This window comes from Falco peregrinus, chromosome 8, assembly GCF_023634155.1.
Source record: "Falco peregrinus isolate bFalPer1 chromosome 8, bFalPer1.pri, whole genome shotgun sequence".
In the NCBI taxonomy this organism is placed as follows: domain Eukaryota; kingdom Metazoa; phylum Chordata; class Aves; order Falconiformes; family Falconidae; genus Falco; species Falco peregrinus.
The window spans coordinates 54774730-54792816 of NC_073728.1; the positions used below are offsets into that span (position 1 = coordinate 54774730).

Below are 18087 nucleotides of genomic sequence, written 5' to 3' on the forward strand. Positions count from 1 at the left end.
GACAAGCTGCAGAGGGACCTAATATTTAATAGAAAACATACCCAAACACATGCTTCCCTGAATTTCTTGTGTCTGCAGTATTGGCCAAGAAATCAATTGCCTTTTTATACGAATGCTTTCAGGGGCTTCATAGAGGCTTCGATGTGCTCTCTGTGGTGGCGCAGACTTGCTAGCCCTTGCCCCGAAGGATACCATGGCATGAAGATGGTTCTTGCACATGTGGCAGAACCTTATTCATGTGCTTCCTTGGCTTTCATGCACAAATGCCCACTATAACTTACTTCAGGCAGCTCTGCAGGGCAATGAGGCTTTGGTAGGGACGTGCGACCCCCCTGGGTTCTGCATGCCAGCCCCAGTGCCACCCATGAAGCCTTGACAGCAAAATCTGCATTGATACAAAACCTGTAAAAAACTGGCTTAACTGACAGGGACCGGGGCGAGGTTTATCCACCAAGCCTCTGCTTTTTCTTCAGTTTTCTGCGGAGGAGACCAGCTTCCCAAACCACATGATTTGTGAGAAAATTTGACTTGAGTCAGTGAGTCTCCTAACCGGATCAGTGTTTTCCTCCTCACCCAAAAAGCACTGCAGCTTTTGGGGGAGCTGTGCTCTGGGGTGACCGACCCTGTTTTAGCCCCTGGTTCTCAGCAGCCCAGTGGTGAGGGTGGTACCAAAATAGCAGCATCTTGGGGATGGAGTTTGGTTTTGGTCTGAAAAACTGATTTTGTTCCTCCAAAAAAACCCCAAAAAACCCACCCCACCACCCCCCAAAAAATAAAAATCTCACGTCTTGAACGACACCTCAGGGTTGTTTCTTTCATAAAACTCTTTTTCACCTGCCTGCCCTGTCCCTTGCAGAGGGCAGCCCACAGGCTGGGGCAGGCAGCCGGGCTTTGGTCGGGACATCCCATAAATCCAGCGGCTGCAAAATCCCACCCTAATAAAAGCTGTACCCTCGGTCGCGCACGTCGGCAGTGGCGGCGGGGGGGAGGGGGGGCGAGATGGGTTAAATAACGGTTAACTAAGGCATGCTGTTGCCTCAGCAACCCCCTCCCCATCCTCCCCATGCCTGCTGGAGCTGGAGCGGGTGTCTGCTGGACCCCCGTGGCTCTCCGACAGTTGTGGGGGTTGGGAAGACTGATGTAAATCTGTTCAAGATGGAGCGACATCCCGGCTGCCCTGGTACCCTCCTGGTGTCCCAGAGAAGTGATGCTGGGCTTAGTCCTGGTGCAAAAGGGGAAAGAAATTGGTCCCCATAATAAACCACTGAGGGTGGCTGCTGGACACTCCCCCACCCCTTGCACCTTCATGACATCCCTGGAGGAGGGGGTGGGGTGTTTTGGTGAGCAGTGTCAGCCTTGGGGACCTGCCAAACCCACATGCTCAAGCCAGTGGTGAGCTGGAACCATCAGCTATCACCTGTGGGGCCAGCAGCTGCCAAATCCCACTTTTCCACATCGTTTTGGGAAACATGGGCTTTTGCATGGGATTAGGGCTAAGCCCAGGCTCCCCTGTAGGAAGTGGAGATTCAGGCAGGGTTGGAGATAGTGGGGTACCCTTTTTGCAGGCAAAGCAGTGTGGTGTTTCTCCCGGGAAGGAGGGAGGGCAATGGCTCAGGTGTGCCCTTGGGTGCAGGTGAGCTCAATTGCTCAGCAAAGCCCCTGCAGCTGGGGCTGAGCTGGAGGGGGAACATAGTGCTCCAGAGCCTGGAGTGGAGTGGAGTGCGTTCCAGACCAAGGTAAGGTTGAATTGGACTTTATTTGGGTTTCCTTGCAAGGTCTTAGGTTGGTAGAGTGCTTTGTGCAAGTTCCTGCATTTATAGCATGGGTTTTGCTGGTTGGTAACCTCTGAGGCTGGTTGTCTTGGTTGAAGCAGTCCTGGTTTTGCTGGTAGAAGTTGGAGATAACTACCTGGAAGACTTAAGTCTTAGCAGAGGAGCTGATGGAGGTGAATGAGGAGATGGAAGGGGGTGATTAATGATGTGTTGGTGTCTCACAGGGAGTGCTGTAGGGGAAGAATTATGGCTGGTTTTTTTTGTTGTTGGTTTTTTGTTTTTTTTTTTTTTTCTACAGCTGTGCTGCCCCCTTGTAGAAAATGTGAAATTTTATGAGTTCTCTGAAGCAGGATTATTTTATCTCCCTTTCACAGAGTTGCAATGAAATATGAAACACACGGATGTCATGGTTTTCTATTTCTGTCACAAATCCCTTCCAAAATGGATGCATTTACTGTATGAAGTTGTGTGGACTTCCTAAAGGCCCCAGCTCTGCAAAGCAAACTACAGCTCTCTGTCCTTACGTGAATTCTTTGTAGGGCCAAAACCTGAACTGGTTTGGGGATTTTCTTTTCTATTTTTCCAAGTGAACAGGCATCTGTTATAAAGACACTAGTGCAAAAGGCACCGATTTCCTCGTGTGAGAGTCAACCAGGTGAAATCAGTGACATGTGAGGTCCTCATACTCCTTTAGCCTGGACAGGTGAGCTGGACTTGTTGGGTTTTGCTGCGGTGCCTGTCCCTGGGCTCATCCCAGTGCTGGAGGGGATTTTTGGTGGAGCCAGCTCCCAGTCTGATGGCTGAGGTAGCGCGTTTCTCTGCACCTCCTGACGGCGTCTAGACGAGGGCAGTTGTTGCTGGGCTGGTTACTGCCCAGTCATGTTTCTGAGGCTGACTTGGCACCGACGTGGGCTCAGCACTTGAATCACAAAAATGCGAGAACTGAAGCTATGGTTCTGATACAATCTTGGGGCACTACCATCTGAGGCCCCAGGCACTACTGCTGCTGTTTTAGCCTCAACTTTGTTCACACCAGATCAGTGAATTACAGATTTGGGTAGGTCAGAATTTACCGTTTCACATGCTAAATCTGTGTGTTCATCCCTGATCGCTTGGGCTGTTCAGGTTTCTCCCCAGACTCTCCCTAATAGTAATGGATATTTGTTTCCCATCGTTAAACCTCTTGAGAAATTACAGTATCTGCTGTGTGATTTGCACTAGACAAGTACAGTCAGAGTTCATGGAAACACTTTGTGAGAGCTGCCTCCACGCCTTGCGAAGTTGATTCACTCTGGAGTCAGTAAAGGCTTTGGAGTCCTGTATCTGCGCAGGTTTTATAAGGAGGCACCGAGACCGAGAAATGAAGCAATGGTTTATCTCCCTCTTATGGCCAGATTCAGAATGGCTGCACCGCACAGGCTTTTTGGCAGGGCAGAAAGGGAGCAGGGAGCCCTGCAATTCTAAGCTTTGGTGGTTGTGGATATGAGGGGCCCTGACTGCTCACAAGAGGCGAAGCTGGATTCTTTCTAAGAAAGCGGGTAAAATATATTTTCATTGCAGTATAAACAGGAAAACATCTATGAAAGAGTTAAACTGCTCCAGTCCCTTGCGTGTTTGAGCCGGGAACTGGAGAAACTGGTCTCCAGTTTAGCAAAAAGTGGGAGCACAGGAGCCTGCTCAGCAGCGATTGCAGCTGTGCCCAGCCGTACCCCGTACGCTGGAAAAGAAGGTGCTTCTAGAAAACTCTGCTGGTACCCAGTGATGCCTGTGGTCCCAGAGCAGTGGTGTTCCTGAAGCATGTGGCATGTGAGCAGTGCTGTGACAGTGGGTGCTGGTCTTGCCCTTCCTGTCAATGTAATGAGAGTAAAATGCTCCATTAAAAGTTCCAGGTACGATGTCTAACCCTCCTGACCCCAGCCCCTTCTTCAGGCCAAGATCAAAATGATACACGGAAAACTCCCTCTTCCAGGCATATTGGCTGTGCCTTGGTAAAACCAGTCACACTTCTCCCACGGGCAGGAGAGGAAGCGGAGCAGCGTGTGGTTTGGGTTCAAAGCCCCATATGTTGATTCCAGCATGGATTCTGAGGGCTTTGGCAATGACTAGCTCCGTGTTTCAGGCAGGGGTTGGTTTGACCCACTGTCCTGACAGGGGCCTGTGATCCTTCCCTGCGCCAAGATTCAGAGCTGTGGTTTGGATTTGCCTCCAGCCAGCCGTGATTATTCCCCTTGCCCAGAGCGGGGGTTTGTTGCCTGACCTGTAGGCTGGGAGTCTGGGTGTCTCGCTTGTCTGACAGCAAGATTCAAAACGGGGCTGGTTTTGAATTCTGTAATAAGTTTTAAACTTGGAACCGCATTACCGTGATGTGGGAGTACTTGAGGGATGAGTAAGGCCTGGGTACCAATGAGTGAAGGAACCAAGACGAGAGATCTTCTGACTTACTGTTCTTTCCCATTCAGCTGTCCTCCCTTCACCAGATATGCTTGGATTTAGGTGTTTAGTCACAAGGGTCTGATCTACAAACCTGCTTGCAGTTACTTTGGGACTGATCCGGAGACTTGGGTTGGGTTCAGCTCTACCAGATGGAGACAACGTACTAACTCTGGGATGGGATGTGGTTACAAATGGAAGAACTGCCACTGGAAAATACCAGCTGGTTTAGGCAGAGGCTAAATAGATAATGGCAATTTTGATTTTGCTTCTTTTGGTGAAGTTTACTTGAGTCAGTATCTGTCTGACTTACTAGTGGCCTAGACACTATTCAGTTAAATAGCTGATAAGGGCAGAGAAATGGCTGAGCTTGAATCTTTGTTTAGTGAGTTACCTTTTCTGTGTCACTTAGCAGTACCAATACTTGATGGTGAGATGTTTCTTGAACTGATTATGTTAAATTAATGCTGTGATATTGAGCTTCAACCAAATGACCTGCCCAAGAACCCTCTTGGTAGCTGCTAAAGCGACCAGAGAATGCATGTGTCCAAAATCCAGGCTCAGGTGAAACTGTGGTCTTGTAAAAACTATCAGGAGCTATGGTGACTATCATGCTCTGTTGGTATCTGTTTCAGGTTAAATTGAATGAAGCCTCTCTGGAGTTGTTGTCATGAGACAACTACATTGCGAGTGTTTGGGAAGCATCTAATTATTTTATGTAACACTTGCATGAGAAGTTCCAAAAAAAAAAAAAAAAGGAAGTAATTATAAAATGCCTATTAATCATTTCTAGCAAGAATCAGTTTTAAGAATGTGTTATAAACACATTATTGATCACTTAACTTGACAGTACTTGTAATTAAGTTTCTCTTGGACTATAATATGTATGTTTGTAAAAAATAACATTGTGATTCCACCTAGATTGCTGTATGTTTGATGGTATGCATTACATGTACGTTTTTCAGGAGTAATGGGGGAAAGGCAATGGAATTCTGCTTCTCAGTTTTTCTAACGTGACAGCATTTGGGACACTGTCAAAGGAAAAAAACATCAGAACTGTTGTAAGGCTGTAGTTTAGGTTTCGCCATGAAGAAGGGAAAATAGATGGTGGCAAAGTAAGAGAAGTTCTGCAGTGCTGCAAGTTATGCTTGAACTGAGATGTTTGCATAATATGAGAACTCCCAAAACAGCTATGAAAGTCTCTCCTTATTTTCTCAGTAAGACTGTACAATTCAGTTGGTTCACCCAAGAGAACCTGATTATACTTGTCTTTGACTACAGAACATTAGAGTTCAATGTACGTGAAAATTTTAATTATGTAGCCAGTGGAGTTTTGTATTTTCTGGAGTGCAGGCCACGGGCATTTTCTGTTTTGCTGGAATGTGCATACATGGGTTATAAACTCATCAGGACACCCACCTCTACAAGAAAGCTACAAAAACCTGGGCCATACGTTTGGTGTCCAGACTAATGTCTCAAGCCTGCTTTTGCCAGAAGGGTCATCTGGAGAAAGTGAATGCAGCCCACTTCCTTGGGCTCTGGCTTAGGTGACCAGTGATCCATCAACCCCAAAGGCAGCCCAGGAAAAGTGCAGCAGCTGAGGCAGTGCTGGAGGGGAGCGTGCTTAACATCTGCTCATGGCTTTTCGGGTGGCTGTCATCAGGGTCTTCCTTTTGCTTCCCTCACCTTAAGATCAGGGTGGTTTTTTGCTTTACTGTATTTTAATCCTATGGAATGTATGATAATAATTCCTTTAATAGTCAAGCAACAGCTAAAATTTAAGGCGCTGCCTTATATGCCACTTGGCTGTGATTAGCAAATGCTGGGATGATTGACTGGCATGGCAATGCAGCCCTTCTAGATAAGTTTGTGGGTTTGGGTGTTGTTTTTTTCTCCTTCATAGGGATTGTGAAGCTGGATTCATTGGTTCAGTTCACTCTGTCTGCTTCTAATTCTGGAATCATGATCTGACACTAAATGCTGTAATTAGAACTCCTAGTCTGGCCAGCAAGATGTGAGTTTGAAGATTATTCCATGAGACTTCAGCAACATGTAATCTTTAAAACTTGTACAGTATATCACAACTTAACACTGTGTATGTATACTGACGTGTGCATTCTTTTCATTCTGTGTTTTCATAGCATTGGGCCTACATATAGCACCTGACGCCCTCCCCACTTCAGGACTTACGTCAGAGAGTAAAGTTTTCACATTATAGGCAAGCAAACAGGTAAAACAACTAGCCACAGACATGACTGTGGACTAGCAAGTCTCTGCAGAGAACCTGTACCTCCTAGTTCCTAATCTAGTACCTACCTGCTGAGCTAGGCTGGCTCCTGCAGGCTTTGGACTCCGGCATTTCCATAGGGCAGAGCAGCCATGGAGTAGCAAGGCTGGCTTTCCAAGAATGCAACTCAGACTCCCTGCGTGTTTTCTTTAAACTGCAGCTGGTCTCTTGTGACTGGGCAGAAGCAAATGCACAGGGCTAGGACAAGCAAAACCAAGGAGGCAGAAAATCCTTAAAGCTCCTTCACATTGTTAGTGTATCTGATGAAGAAGTGCTGCAATATCTTCAAATTTACTGAAAGGATGAATGTATTCATCTGAGAAAGCAAATTCGAGGCACTAAATGACTGTCCAGGCAGAAAATAGGAACAGTCAGCTTGAATGCGAGAAGGACTCGGAGATCAAAGAGAAGGTCCATTTGATCCACTGAGGCTCATCCCCTAATACACAGCCCTGCAGCTCCACAAAGGCATTCTAATTGTTTCTTGAATTACTCAAATGTCTTGGACCTGTCCGCCTCACCCAGCTCTCTGGACTGTATTTAACATACCCAGCACAGTGACGTAAACTGACTAACACGCTAACTTTAGTCCAACATCCTACTATACAAGGGAACGATTTCACTTCTGCTGTAGGTACAAACCTGTTCTCTTGTTCTGGTGTGAAGATGTCTGTAATATCATTGAGTTATTGAGACTGGAATCCTGTTTTGTCAGTTGCCAGGGGCAAACGTATATAATCAAAGGGCACTAGCTACCATTTCTTCATCACGATAAGGGCTTGGTGGTTTTTCTCACTGTCCCATTAGATGTAAGGTATGCTTCCGAAGCTTGTTACTTCCAAGGCTCTGATCCAAACAAAGGACTTTAGGCAGCAAATCCCCATTTAGGATCAGTCTTTAATGTTTGAGCTCTAATCTCATTAGGTGCCTCAGTTCTGATCTGAAAGTTCCCAGTCATTGCAGTCACCCACTCTGCACAGGCCAAGACCAGCTGAAGGAATAGCCCTACACACGCACAGCATTAGCGTTCAGTTTAACACAGCACCGACAGAACGATGGAAACACCTTTTAAAAACTACAGTGGCTGAATCTATTCTCCTTCACTCATCTGTTAAAGCACTTGTCAGAGGTAGGAAACATAGGTTCAGGTTCCCTCTTCACTGCAGTAAATCCAGCTCTACTTGCTACTTTTTAAAACCGGTGTCTCTGATCCCTAACTACTCCTACTGTAATCCAGCATTTGTCTAAGCAGTTAGAATCCCCGCTGCTCCACACCACACCCCCATACCCTCCTATAACTGATTCATTTTCAAAAAAGTGGTCAAGACACCCTACCTGGAGGTAAAAGACAGATCTTTTCCTGCCAAGAGCTGCCCTTAAGGCTCTAAGGGAAAATACCTACTATTGATTTAGACAACAGTCTTTAACCACCAAATCAACATGCAGGAGAAAGCCCTTTCCTCACATACCCGTTGTCCTGTTCTACAGCAGGAACACAAGACTATATAACAGTGAGAGTCAAACCACACAACCAGTTTATCCTAAAATACAGATTTTTCAAACCGTATCAGGAAGGTTGCAGTCAATATAAGTTATCACTAAAAAGTACAGGCGTTTAAGTCCCCGTTCTGAGAGAAGTACTCTTAGAAGGGATAAAAATACTGATGGAAGAATCATGTATCAGCAGGACTATACAGCACTGTGCACACTGCAAATTTTCTGCAGCGCTGAAGTTCATAGAGCTCTCTTGTGAAGGGTTTAAAATGCCAGATGTTCTGTCATTTCCTTTCTGCACATAACTGTGCTGAGAGGAGGTACTAAGCAAAATAACTTTGCTACAAGATTAAACCACAGCATCAATCTTCCCTAAAAATTAGCTAGTCTGAAAAGGAAGCACAGTATAGCTGGAATTGCATCTGTTCACATACAAGGTCTACGGGTAAGGCTATAGTTGAGGTATGTAGCCCATGAATAGCAAGGATTCAAACATTATTAAGTGTTATTCAATGACATAAGCAGTTATTAGCTTCTTAAAAGACTGCTCTCAGAAAGGGGGGGGGGGGGGGGGGGCGGGGGAAGAAACAGATCCAGCCAATTGCCAGAAGCACACTGTTTTCACAAGATCGAGCATGTCTTCACCATCACTAGCACCAGACTGAACTTAAGTCAGGATTTATAGCTCATAAATGATGTGAGGTCAATTCAGTTCTTTGATAGTTTAGACTTTTTGAAAGAGACCTTATATGGAGAGGAATACTAACATCCATCTTATTTCATGATAACTTATTCTAACAATCAGACCCAGATTAATCTATGAACTGTGTAACGTCACACTTCTGTTAGGGTTCCAGCAATCAGGACCCCTGGGTTTCTTTAAAGTAGTTTTTCCTTAAGAAAAAAATAATATGAAAAAGCTAGGAGTCAGAGATGCTTTTTGAAGTCTTTTATTGCAAAAGGTATAGACATTTGCTGGCAGAATATTTGATCACTTTCTCTACTTGACTGTCATCCAGAGGACACTGCATGCATTCAAGCTGAAAGCATAGGACAGTTTCCACTAGGCACCTGAGAAATTTCACAGGAAAGAAAAGTCTTTCAAGTTGAAAGAGACAAGTTTCAAACTGATCCCCCTACTCTGGTGCCCTTTGCTTCCCAGAGTTACCTGGGAAATAAAAATTTAATCAGCTATAGTCATAGCCAACTGTAAACATTTTTCCTGCAATGCAACAGAAATTACCTAGATAACTGATCCTGAAGTGTTCTTTCCAGTTTTAAACAGGAAATGTCTTTCCTAAAGCAGGCAGTGCAATGAGTTACACCTGGCTTGGCACCTACTACTCAGTGCTGCATTATGCAGCAGAGGTGTATGATGCTTCCTCTCATCTGGCTTGTATCAAAGAAAATCTGACAGCTCTGACTTGGTCTCCAAGAGACTACCCCACCCCCAAAACATCCTTTTCTTCCTGCTCTCAAGCCTAGTATCATCTCAAACCACCTCCCTACTCCCTCCAGACAAGAGCCAACTCCCTTTGTCTTCCCACCCCCTTGCCTGAAGGCATGACTAACAAGAATACATGCTGCTCTCTGTACTGCAGTTCACAGCAAAAATATCTTCACACTTTGGCTGTCCCTCCAACCGCAGAACTCCAGGTGCATCTGAATTTCACTGATTTCAGTGCCTTCCCACAGGTCTGATAAAGGTCAATCTTATCTTTGGCAGACAGCAGTCCTGCACCAAACGGAACAAGTAATCCATTGCCAATCTAACAGGACATGTATTTTGCAACTGCAGCTGCTTAGTATCAGGAACTCACTGCAAGAAAAAAAGAGAGTTTAGAGGAGGGTACCTTCACAATTAAGTGCATTTGAAGAGAGAATAGATTAGAATATATTAATTAACAGCTGCACTTAGCTGCAGGTTGTGATGGACTTTAAACTAGTTGAACTAGACAAATGCAAAGATCTATCAAGGCATTAAAGGCTGCAAGTTACAGATAACTCAGGATGATACTACACGCACTTTAACTTCTACCAAGTTAAAAATCATGCTAGTTGCTCTCATCATTCCAAGCATAAGAACAGCTATTGTAGGTTACTTACTCCTTAATAAATCAGCTGTAGATAAGAACATTTTTGCTTTCAGAAAGCCCTAGCAAATAGAACAATTCACAATTAACTTCCTTTCATGCAGTATGGTTGTAAGCTCCCCAGCAAAGCTGCAGATTGAAATTTTCCATCAAAATAGTGGTTCCTCAGTAATGTGTACACAGACCTCAATATTCAAATCAACATTAAGATACAAGGCCTTAGCAGAGATGGATGCATAGTCATTTGTGTTAAGACAGAGTAGCAATTATAGCCCCTTGAGGCCCCCTGAGCTATTTTAATCACAAAAGCCAGAATGAACTTGTTTGCAACAAAGGCACCCTCAGTCCTTTGAGCTGGAAAGATATAGGTTGCTCTATTTAAACCAGTACAGTTTGGAATGAACAGTTATTCACTCCCAAAGACATTACACTTACTCCAGCAGCGAATATTTCAGTCACTAACAATTCAACACTCCAATGTATGTTCTAAAGAAGAGCTATCTAAAACTTTCAATGCTAAGGCACAATAACTTGTCACCACTCTACTTTCAGCTGTATTTCAGTAAAGGATATATATTTTTAATCCATTTGACACTGTTCTGAAAGCTATCCAGCCAATTCCATGTCAATCGCTGCTGGATATGCTTTTACCAGAATAAAAGGCCTTTTGGCCTGATCCAAAACTAGCCCTGGCAGAGTCCACAGTGTTCCTTGATAGCTGTTTTACATCATACCTATGTCTTCAGTCCTAATGTATTTTTAGCAGACACTTAAGTGGAAGCAGCTCAGATGACCGTCTGACATTGACAACAGGCGGATGATCAAAGTGTCCTCCCTGTCAAGCCAGGAAGAATACGATGTCTCCTCTATCTTGCATTATACAAACTACAGAGATGAGGTACATAAAAACCATAAGTAGTAAGTGCAGAGATACAAGACCTTTAGGAGGCATCCTGAGATGGAGCAGGAGGATCCTTATTCTCAGGCTCTGGAGGAGGAGCTGGCACACTTTCCTCTTTCTTTTGTGCAGCCAAAAATTCATGAATCGCCCTCTCTATCTGGGGCCTGAAGATGTGGTTTAGTTTTGGATCCACCACCTGAGAAATAATTCTGTCCACTCCAGCTTCCAGCATTCCTGACCTTGAACAAAGACAAAGGAGTCATTCAGCTCCTCTGAAAAACTTCTCCCCAATCTCCTCCAGTAATTCTCCAGAGCCCTCCTGTCAACTGCAATTAGCATTAACATGGTGAGAACTGCAGCCCACTCAGTAGATCCTTAACAGGGAGCTGTTTCAGTCACCTATTTCCCCACCCCCCCACCCCCTCTCACCTCTTCCTACAGAATTAACAACTGACATCTGGTCTCCCAGGTACTTAAATGACATGTTGGACAAGAGCCACTTTAATAGGGCTTATGTGGAAATGAGGTCAACATGAAAGCAAACAAACACATTTTGGCATAAACAAGGGAAACAAGCTATTCTGAAGAGGAGGGCAGGTGAGAGCACAGTCTTTTTTTTGGCTGACTGGAGGGAGAAGAGGCTTGCCCCCTAATAACACTACTGTCACTCACTGTTAGTCTAGACAGATGGGTATTAATTATAAAAACAAGCACATGTAGCACACAGCAAAGTTTCTGGAACTGAACACTAGTAATTGAAGTGACTTATTACTTCAGGGGCTGCGTCAGACTCCTGGATTGTGGGGCACAGGCTGTCTAGCGGGCTTAAGTCATGTCTGCAAGGGAGCAGGGGACAGGAAATGGAGACGTTGCCTGGTGCTCGGAAAAGAAGCCACAAGATTAATAAGGCCCTGAATGCTGGTGAGCCAGTGGGTGCAGGGTCATGGCACATCATGTCACCTCCAGGTAACAGCACGTGTATATGTATACGTAACAAAAGACTTACACATCTGGACACCCTCAGCACTCAGTCTTGCAACTACAGGAGTGACAGGGACTCTTCAAACTCCTCAATACTGCGTGTCTATTCTTTATACTAATAGCCTACTGTAAGGGAGCACTTTATATTCTTCTCATTACAGGCACTCTGATATAACATTTTTATATTGGTCTGCTTCATTTTAGCAGTAGAGTAACATGAAATAAGAAGTGTTAAGTGACAAACACATCTCATGGACTCTGAGTAAAGATGGGAAATTCTGTGCTTCCAGTGGACACCCCCTTCTCTAATTACAGATTAAACAAACTAACGTTACATACTAATGATTTACAGCTTCTCTCAAGTAATCTTAAATACAGTTTCTTCTGTGTGCAAGACATTCTAACAGCTTTCTTGATAAGCCTAAATGCCATTCTCAAGTTCCCTGCTCTCCCTCTCCCTACAACTTTTACTGTAAAGCTTTTATCCGTGACTTTTAGTCAAACAAGCCAAGGTTCATACTTCAGCCTGCACTGAGTCAGCAGCATGAGATATTAAACCTAAATCTCTAAGCAGCATAGTTTAAGCTGGTTTCCCTGTCATGCTGGAAATGTAGTACCTTAAATAGCTGTACAAAAGCTACCTCTGCTGCATGAAATCAGGCTAGCCCAGTGTAATTACTGCCTGCTAGTGGTCGGAGTCTACTTGAACAAGCTTTGGCATCTTCGGGATTTTTTTCTTTAAGTGATGTAGGCGCTTCTCTTTCCTGAAGATAAAGATCAAGGTCATTCAGCTCAGTATATCAGGCACAGTTTTGCTACCAGGTACAGTGTTGGCTATTTGCAGCAATAACTTGGCTAGATAGCAAATATGACTTCTTCACTATGCTGCTTAACTCCTGAAAATACAATTCAGGCAAAGCAGTAACGTAAGCATTTTAATGAGAGTTAAGACTGCACCCACTATTATAATGAAACTCAGGAGAGTATAATAGAAAATGCTGTGAAAAACTTAATTCTGTAAATTCTTACTTGACTTGGGTGATAAGGTGGTTATGTATTACTTATCAAATAGCAACATTCTGTAAAATAATGGTAATGCTTACTTACTGAATCACACTCTGCCTTAGCCCATTTCGTAACTGGTTTTTGTTCATTGCTGGATTCCATTCCTGTTTGTCCAGATGGGTTGATACAAAGTTGTCTACTTTCTGCCTCAAATTTTGATAGGCTGGCTAAAAAAAAAAATAATAAAATCCAGTTAAGCAGCTAAAAGATATCAAAACGCCTGCCAGAGTCCTTCATAATACCTCTTTTGTCACGTACACTACTGTTCTGTTGTCCATATTCTCCATCTTTTCACTTTCTGAACAAAGGTAAGCTTGTTCTACCTAAGAGCACAACTGGTAATTGCAAAGCAGTTGGTCAGGGTGCTATAATAATAATTTAAATAGCTGGATAGATTGATTTTTAAATTGTTGTCTGCTCGTAGTATTACTTATGACTGAAATACAAACTTCCTGTGTAGACGGGAGTTAAGCAGAGTTCTGGTTGCCAAGAAACCCTCCATCACAGAATTCCTCGAAAACTGGCTGAGTAATATTGTCACTAACAAAGAACTTAATTGTGTTAGTACCACAGGAACAAATAAAAGATAAGAATTCTGCAAGTTTTATCAGTGGAAACTTAAACTAACCCCGCCCTCCCCCCCCCCCATATAAATACACAGGACAATCCAAATCCTGGTACTGTGCAAGGAAAGGGCAAAAGCTGGCAACATTAGATTTCAGAATTTGATATGCGTGTGGAATGATGAATGAAAGGGCTGGTAACAGAGGTGCAGCGTCTGTCCTGGGCAGTGTTTATCTATCCTGACAAAGCTGCTCTGATCTATGGCTGCTCTGGGCAGATGACCCAACATCATCAAGAATGCAGTAGCTCCTGGGGTGGCCCAGAATGATGACTGCAGGTCCCAGAACAGGACTCTTGGTGAAAGCGTATAGGTTTGGCAAAATAGAACACCAGTGTTTAATTCTGACAGGGCAATTGCGAACAACCCAACCTCAATATTGCCAACAAATGCTCAGGAGTTTATGTTGTGACTGAGGAAGAAAATGGCTTCAAATAAAGGTTAAAAGTCTGTGTTGGAAATGGGGGAATTATGCTTAAGAGGAGCAGCGTTTTAAGGGAGGCTGTTTTCCTAGTAAGGCCAGGGCTAGAAAATGGAAGTCTGAGCTTTTTCTCCTGCAGGGATTCGCTATCATTTCAAGCGAGGCCCGCCTCTTGAGCGGCCTGCCTGACAGCTGCCGATGGCAGCAGCTGGCTGAGACCCCAGCGACTGAGCGCGCAGCACCGCAGCTGCGCCCCCCGGGCCCGCCGCCCCCGGACCCGTGTGCAGGCATCGGGGGAGGAAGGGAAAGGCTGCGGGTGCCCCTTCGGGCAACGGTAGCCGGATTCCAGAGACGGTGCCCACAGCCCCGACCCGCGGAGGAGACACTGGCCGCCCCGCCGGCGATCCCTGGAAGCCGACCCGCCCGGCTCGGCGGCGCTACCTTGGTGTCCACGTCGGCCAGGCAGTCTCGGCGGAAGCCGTCGAACAGGCCGCGGCTCTTGAGCTGCTCCACAATGATGGCGATGAGCTGCGCGTCGCCGGGCGGCAGCGAGGCCGGGTCGGTGGCGCCGGGCCCGGAGCCGGAGGCCGCGCCTCCCGCGCCCGCTCCACCGCCCGCTCCGCCGCCTCCCCCGCCCGGGGCGGCCCCGCCGGCGCCGCCGCTCTCGGACATGGCCCACGGCCTGCGCCCGGGGCCTGCCAGCGGCTGCGCCCCGCTCGCCCCCGGTTCCCAACACCGCGACCGTCGCCGGCGGCGCGCTGCGTTCTGCGTAACCCTGGCGCGCTGCATCATGGGGAAGCGAGTGCTGCGCAGGAGCGGCGTTATAGGCCGCGGGCGGCGGGGGGCTCGTCAGAACTACAAATCCCAGAGTGCATCGCGACGGCGGCCCCGCAAGGCATCGCACGGGCGGGCGCGCTGCTGTTGCGATGCATCTTGGGAATTGTAGTTCGCCCGTGAGGCTCGTGTGGCCTTCCCCCCCCCCAGCTCGGCCTGTGTGCGGGGGGCGTACTCCGGCGGGCAGCTTCTGTGGTGGGGCCGCTATAGGCCAGCCGGGCCGGTCACAGGGCGCTGAGCATGCAGTGCTCTGCTCCCTAGGCCCACCTAGGGTAGGGCTGGTCAGGCCTCTGCTACACAGTTGCTGTGCCTGAGGGCCCCAGGTTTACCTCAGCGTTGCGCAGGCCCCTGCGGCTTGATGGACTGCTGTCCTCGGGGGATATCTGCCGGGTTGTGCCTTCGGTGTGTTTTTCAGTGGTGTAGTGCGGATAGTGCTTGTGTAAATTCAGGAAAGAAGTCAATTACCGTAGGATCATCCTGGATTTCCACTGTGACCTGAGTTTTTTCATTACACCACTAGCAAAAGGCAGGGCAGTGCCAAAGGCCTACCCCGATACTGGTCCCTGCAGAGTGAGTAAGCAAGGGGACCTCTGTTAAAGGTGCTTCCTCTGTTGTGTGTACATCACTATCTATCTATTAGACTAGCAGTATCTTTCATTGTCTGCAAGCTACAGGGTACAAATTCTATGCGTTAGTTTTATTTCTTTCTTAGTCATGTTGCAAAGAAGACTTGAACTCATTAGGATATTCCCATCCTAATGCTGGAGGACAAGCTGTGTGTGAATATAATCTAATCCTCTGCAAAGATGCATTGCACAGGTGTATCCTTGTATTTCTTTTTGTATACTACTGAATGAGCAAAAAGATGGCGATATTTTGCGTGCAACACATTGTCCTCCTCTACCTGATTAAAATTCAGCAGCTCTGAGATGCAGTGTAAGCTGTCCCTTTCCATCTGGCAACTTTGAGGAGAGAAGAGGGAAAAATGGTAGTGTGTACAGAGCCCAAGCTGCACACTGAGAAGAGCATCTCGTGTAACTGTTTGGTCTCCTGAAGCAGAAAAGCTTTCCCCCAGCCGGCCACCTTCTCACTGTCACTAGTTGGTGTTGGCTATCTTGAAGTTGGGTATAAAACCGCCATGACTCATCCAGGCACTCAGAAGTATCCATGGAATTGCATTCCTGCCTGACAGCTGCCAGCAGGCCTTTCTCCCCGCCACTTGTGCCCAGCTCACAGCAGCATGAGTTTGCTGGCATCGTGCTCGTGCCGGCACTGGCCTTTCTCGTGAAGATGGCCCTGTACAGGAATGCATTAGTCTAACTGTTGTAACGTTCTCCCCAGCGAGGTCCGTTGGGATGTGTTACTTGTTCATTCAAGCCCTGTGCTGACGCAGGGCTACGGCAGCATCTACGGGAGACTCCGGAGGCTTCTTTAACCCGCGCATCAACGCTTTTTAGAAGAGAAAAATCTCCCATCAGCCTGCACCTCCTCCTTCTGTACGGCTTAGGGGACACGGCCCTGCCACCTCCCGCGGGCTGGGGACCCCGGCGGGGACTGAGGCAGGTGGCTGCTGGCAGGGGCCACCCCGGCCGGTTTCCCCGGTGGGGAGCGGCGGCCCCGGCAGGGGGCAGCCGGCAGCCTGCGGTGGCCGCGGTCCCGGGGCCGCCGCATCCCGGCCCCTCCGCCGCCGCCACCCCCGTCAGGCAGGGGCGTAATTAGTCGATTAGCCTCATTAGGGAACAAGCAGCAGAAGCTGGAGGGATGGTCTCCCTCCCCTTCCGCGTAAATCGCAGCCGCGTAGGCAGCAGCAGGAAGGGAGCTAAGGAAAGGTGGTTATTTTTTTGCACAACTTTCCTGCTGTCCTGGGAAGGGCTCCTTACCTCTGCAGGGCTGAAGGCCTGGGAGCGAGCAACCTCGAAGGCAAAACCAGCCTCTCAGCAATACACTGCATTCAGAAGAAGCCAGCCCAGGATTTACTGGGGACTGCCCAAGCCAAATAATTCCCAGTTAACGAATTACTTTAAGAGATTATGAGCATCCATGATGCAGGAGACATAAAGCCTTAGTGCAAACCTCTCTTACCCAGAATGTCCCAGCTGCAGCATCCAGAGTGGCGTATTGCTTCAGCTAAATGCTGTCACTATCCCCAGCCATGGCAGCTTGTCTGAACTGCCTTGTTGATGGTGCTAAGATGGGAGAGCAGTGCTGATCCTGCCATGTGAGCGAAGCACTGCTTGCCTGTGTTAGGCCTCTTCCTTTATCTGTAGGTGGATGCAGTGATCTGTTTCTCAGGATGGCACACTGGGACCTACAATTGATGTTTCAGGGCGTCGGGGAAGGGATAAACCCAGTAGTTAGCAGCAATAATGAGGATAATTGCTTAGAAAGTTATTTAGATCAAAATCACAATCAAAGTAATGATTTTTAGTTGTATTTTCCTATATTACAGTCCCCCTGAAACCCATTCCTTTGGTTGACCAGGGAGATGAGGATACTAAATTGTAATTTCAATTTGTAAAGGACCATCCTTCCAGAGTCACACTTTCTATCACAGATAATCAAAGCCAGAGGTCAGTCCTTTTTTTTTGTCAGCGTTTTCCACCACTGCCTTTCAGGTTTCCTCCTTTCTCAATCCCATTCTCCACTCCCCCTCCTGTTGCTGCTATCACAGAAGCTGTAAACCAGCACTTCTTTCCATGGAAATTCTGATATCACAGGGAAAAAGTTACTCTCTGCTACAGCTGCCTACAAAGAGTTCACGGACGTTGCAATTGGCCAACAAAACCAAATGGTGTGAATGAAGTCTGGTTTCATGGGTGCTCGAGTCCTTTCTGCTCCTTTAAACTATCAACTTATCTGCTCCTGTAAGCTATCACAACACCCTTGTGCACTTCTGTATGATCTTTCTGTCTTGCAACGGATAGCGTAGCTGGCAGCCTGGTGCTCGCTGTGCAGAATAGAGAGCAGTGGAGTTCTGCCTGCATTTTCCTCAGTGATGACACTCATTTGGGTCCCTGTCCATCCAGCTTCTAGTTTTCATTAAGTCTGTAGAATGCAATTACTGTTGGAGGGGTCTATCCTGTATTCTGTGTTATCCCTCTGTGGAGATGTGAGTTTGTGCCCTTCCTTGGAAGTGAAGATCAGCGTTTTCTACCTTTGCTTGTGCTTTTGCCTGATCCCAGGCATG

General features: G+C 46.7%; 1 protein-coding gene and 1 long non-coding RNA gene across 5 annotated transcripts in view; one reads left to right on the forward strand and one right to left on the reverse strand.

Annotated features, from left to right (window-relative positions):
- The window catches only part of LOC114010579 (uncharacterized), a 258400-nt gene that overhangs the window by 143686 nt on the left and 96627 nt on the right, over window positions 1-18087 (forward strand). The window lies entirely within an intron of this gene.
- On the reverse strand, window positions 8918-14817 carry BOD1 (biorientation of chromosomes in cell division 1). Of its 3 annotated transcripts, XR_008748363.1 has the most exons (5): window positions 14508-14812; window positions 13066-13190; window positions 11016-11216; window positions 10811-10911; window positions 9679-9802 (listed from the first exon to the last, which is right to left on the reverse strand). XR_008748363.1 is itself a non-coding variant. In XM_055811754.1 (4 exons), exons 1-3 carry the CDS (start codon window positions 14736-14738, stop codon window positions 11018-11020), a joined length of 555 nt encoding a protein of 184 aa, XP_055667729.1. In that variant the 5' UTR covers window positions 14739-14810; the 3' UTR covers window positions 9664-9802; window positions 11016-11017. The 3 variants fall into 3 exon arrangements, 2 of the variants coding, with proteins under 2 accessions (XP_055667730.1, XP_055667729.1); XM_055811754.1 differs by lacking the exon at window positions 10811-10911 and having other exon boundaries at window positions 9664-9802; window positions 14508-14810; XM_055811755.1 differs by lacking the exons at window positions 10811-10911; window positions 11016-11216 and having other exon boundaries at window positions 8918-9802; window positions 14508-14817.

Coding starts and splice junctions, on each gene's coding strand:
- BOD1 (XM_055811754.1), bottom strand. CDS start 14,738: ATGTCCGAGAGCGGCGGCGCCGGCGGGGCCGCCCCGGGCGGGGGAGGC. Junction 13,191..14,507: donor TGGCCGACGTGGACACCAAG/GTAGCGCCGCCG, acceptor TTTTTTTTTTAG/CCAGCCTATCAAAATTTGAG. Junction 11,217..13,065: donor CTAAGGCAGAGTGTGATTCA/GTAAGTAAGCAT, acceptor TCTTTGTTCAAG/GTCAGGAATGCTGGAAGCTG.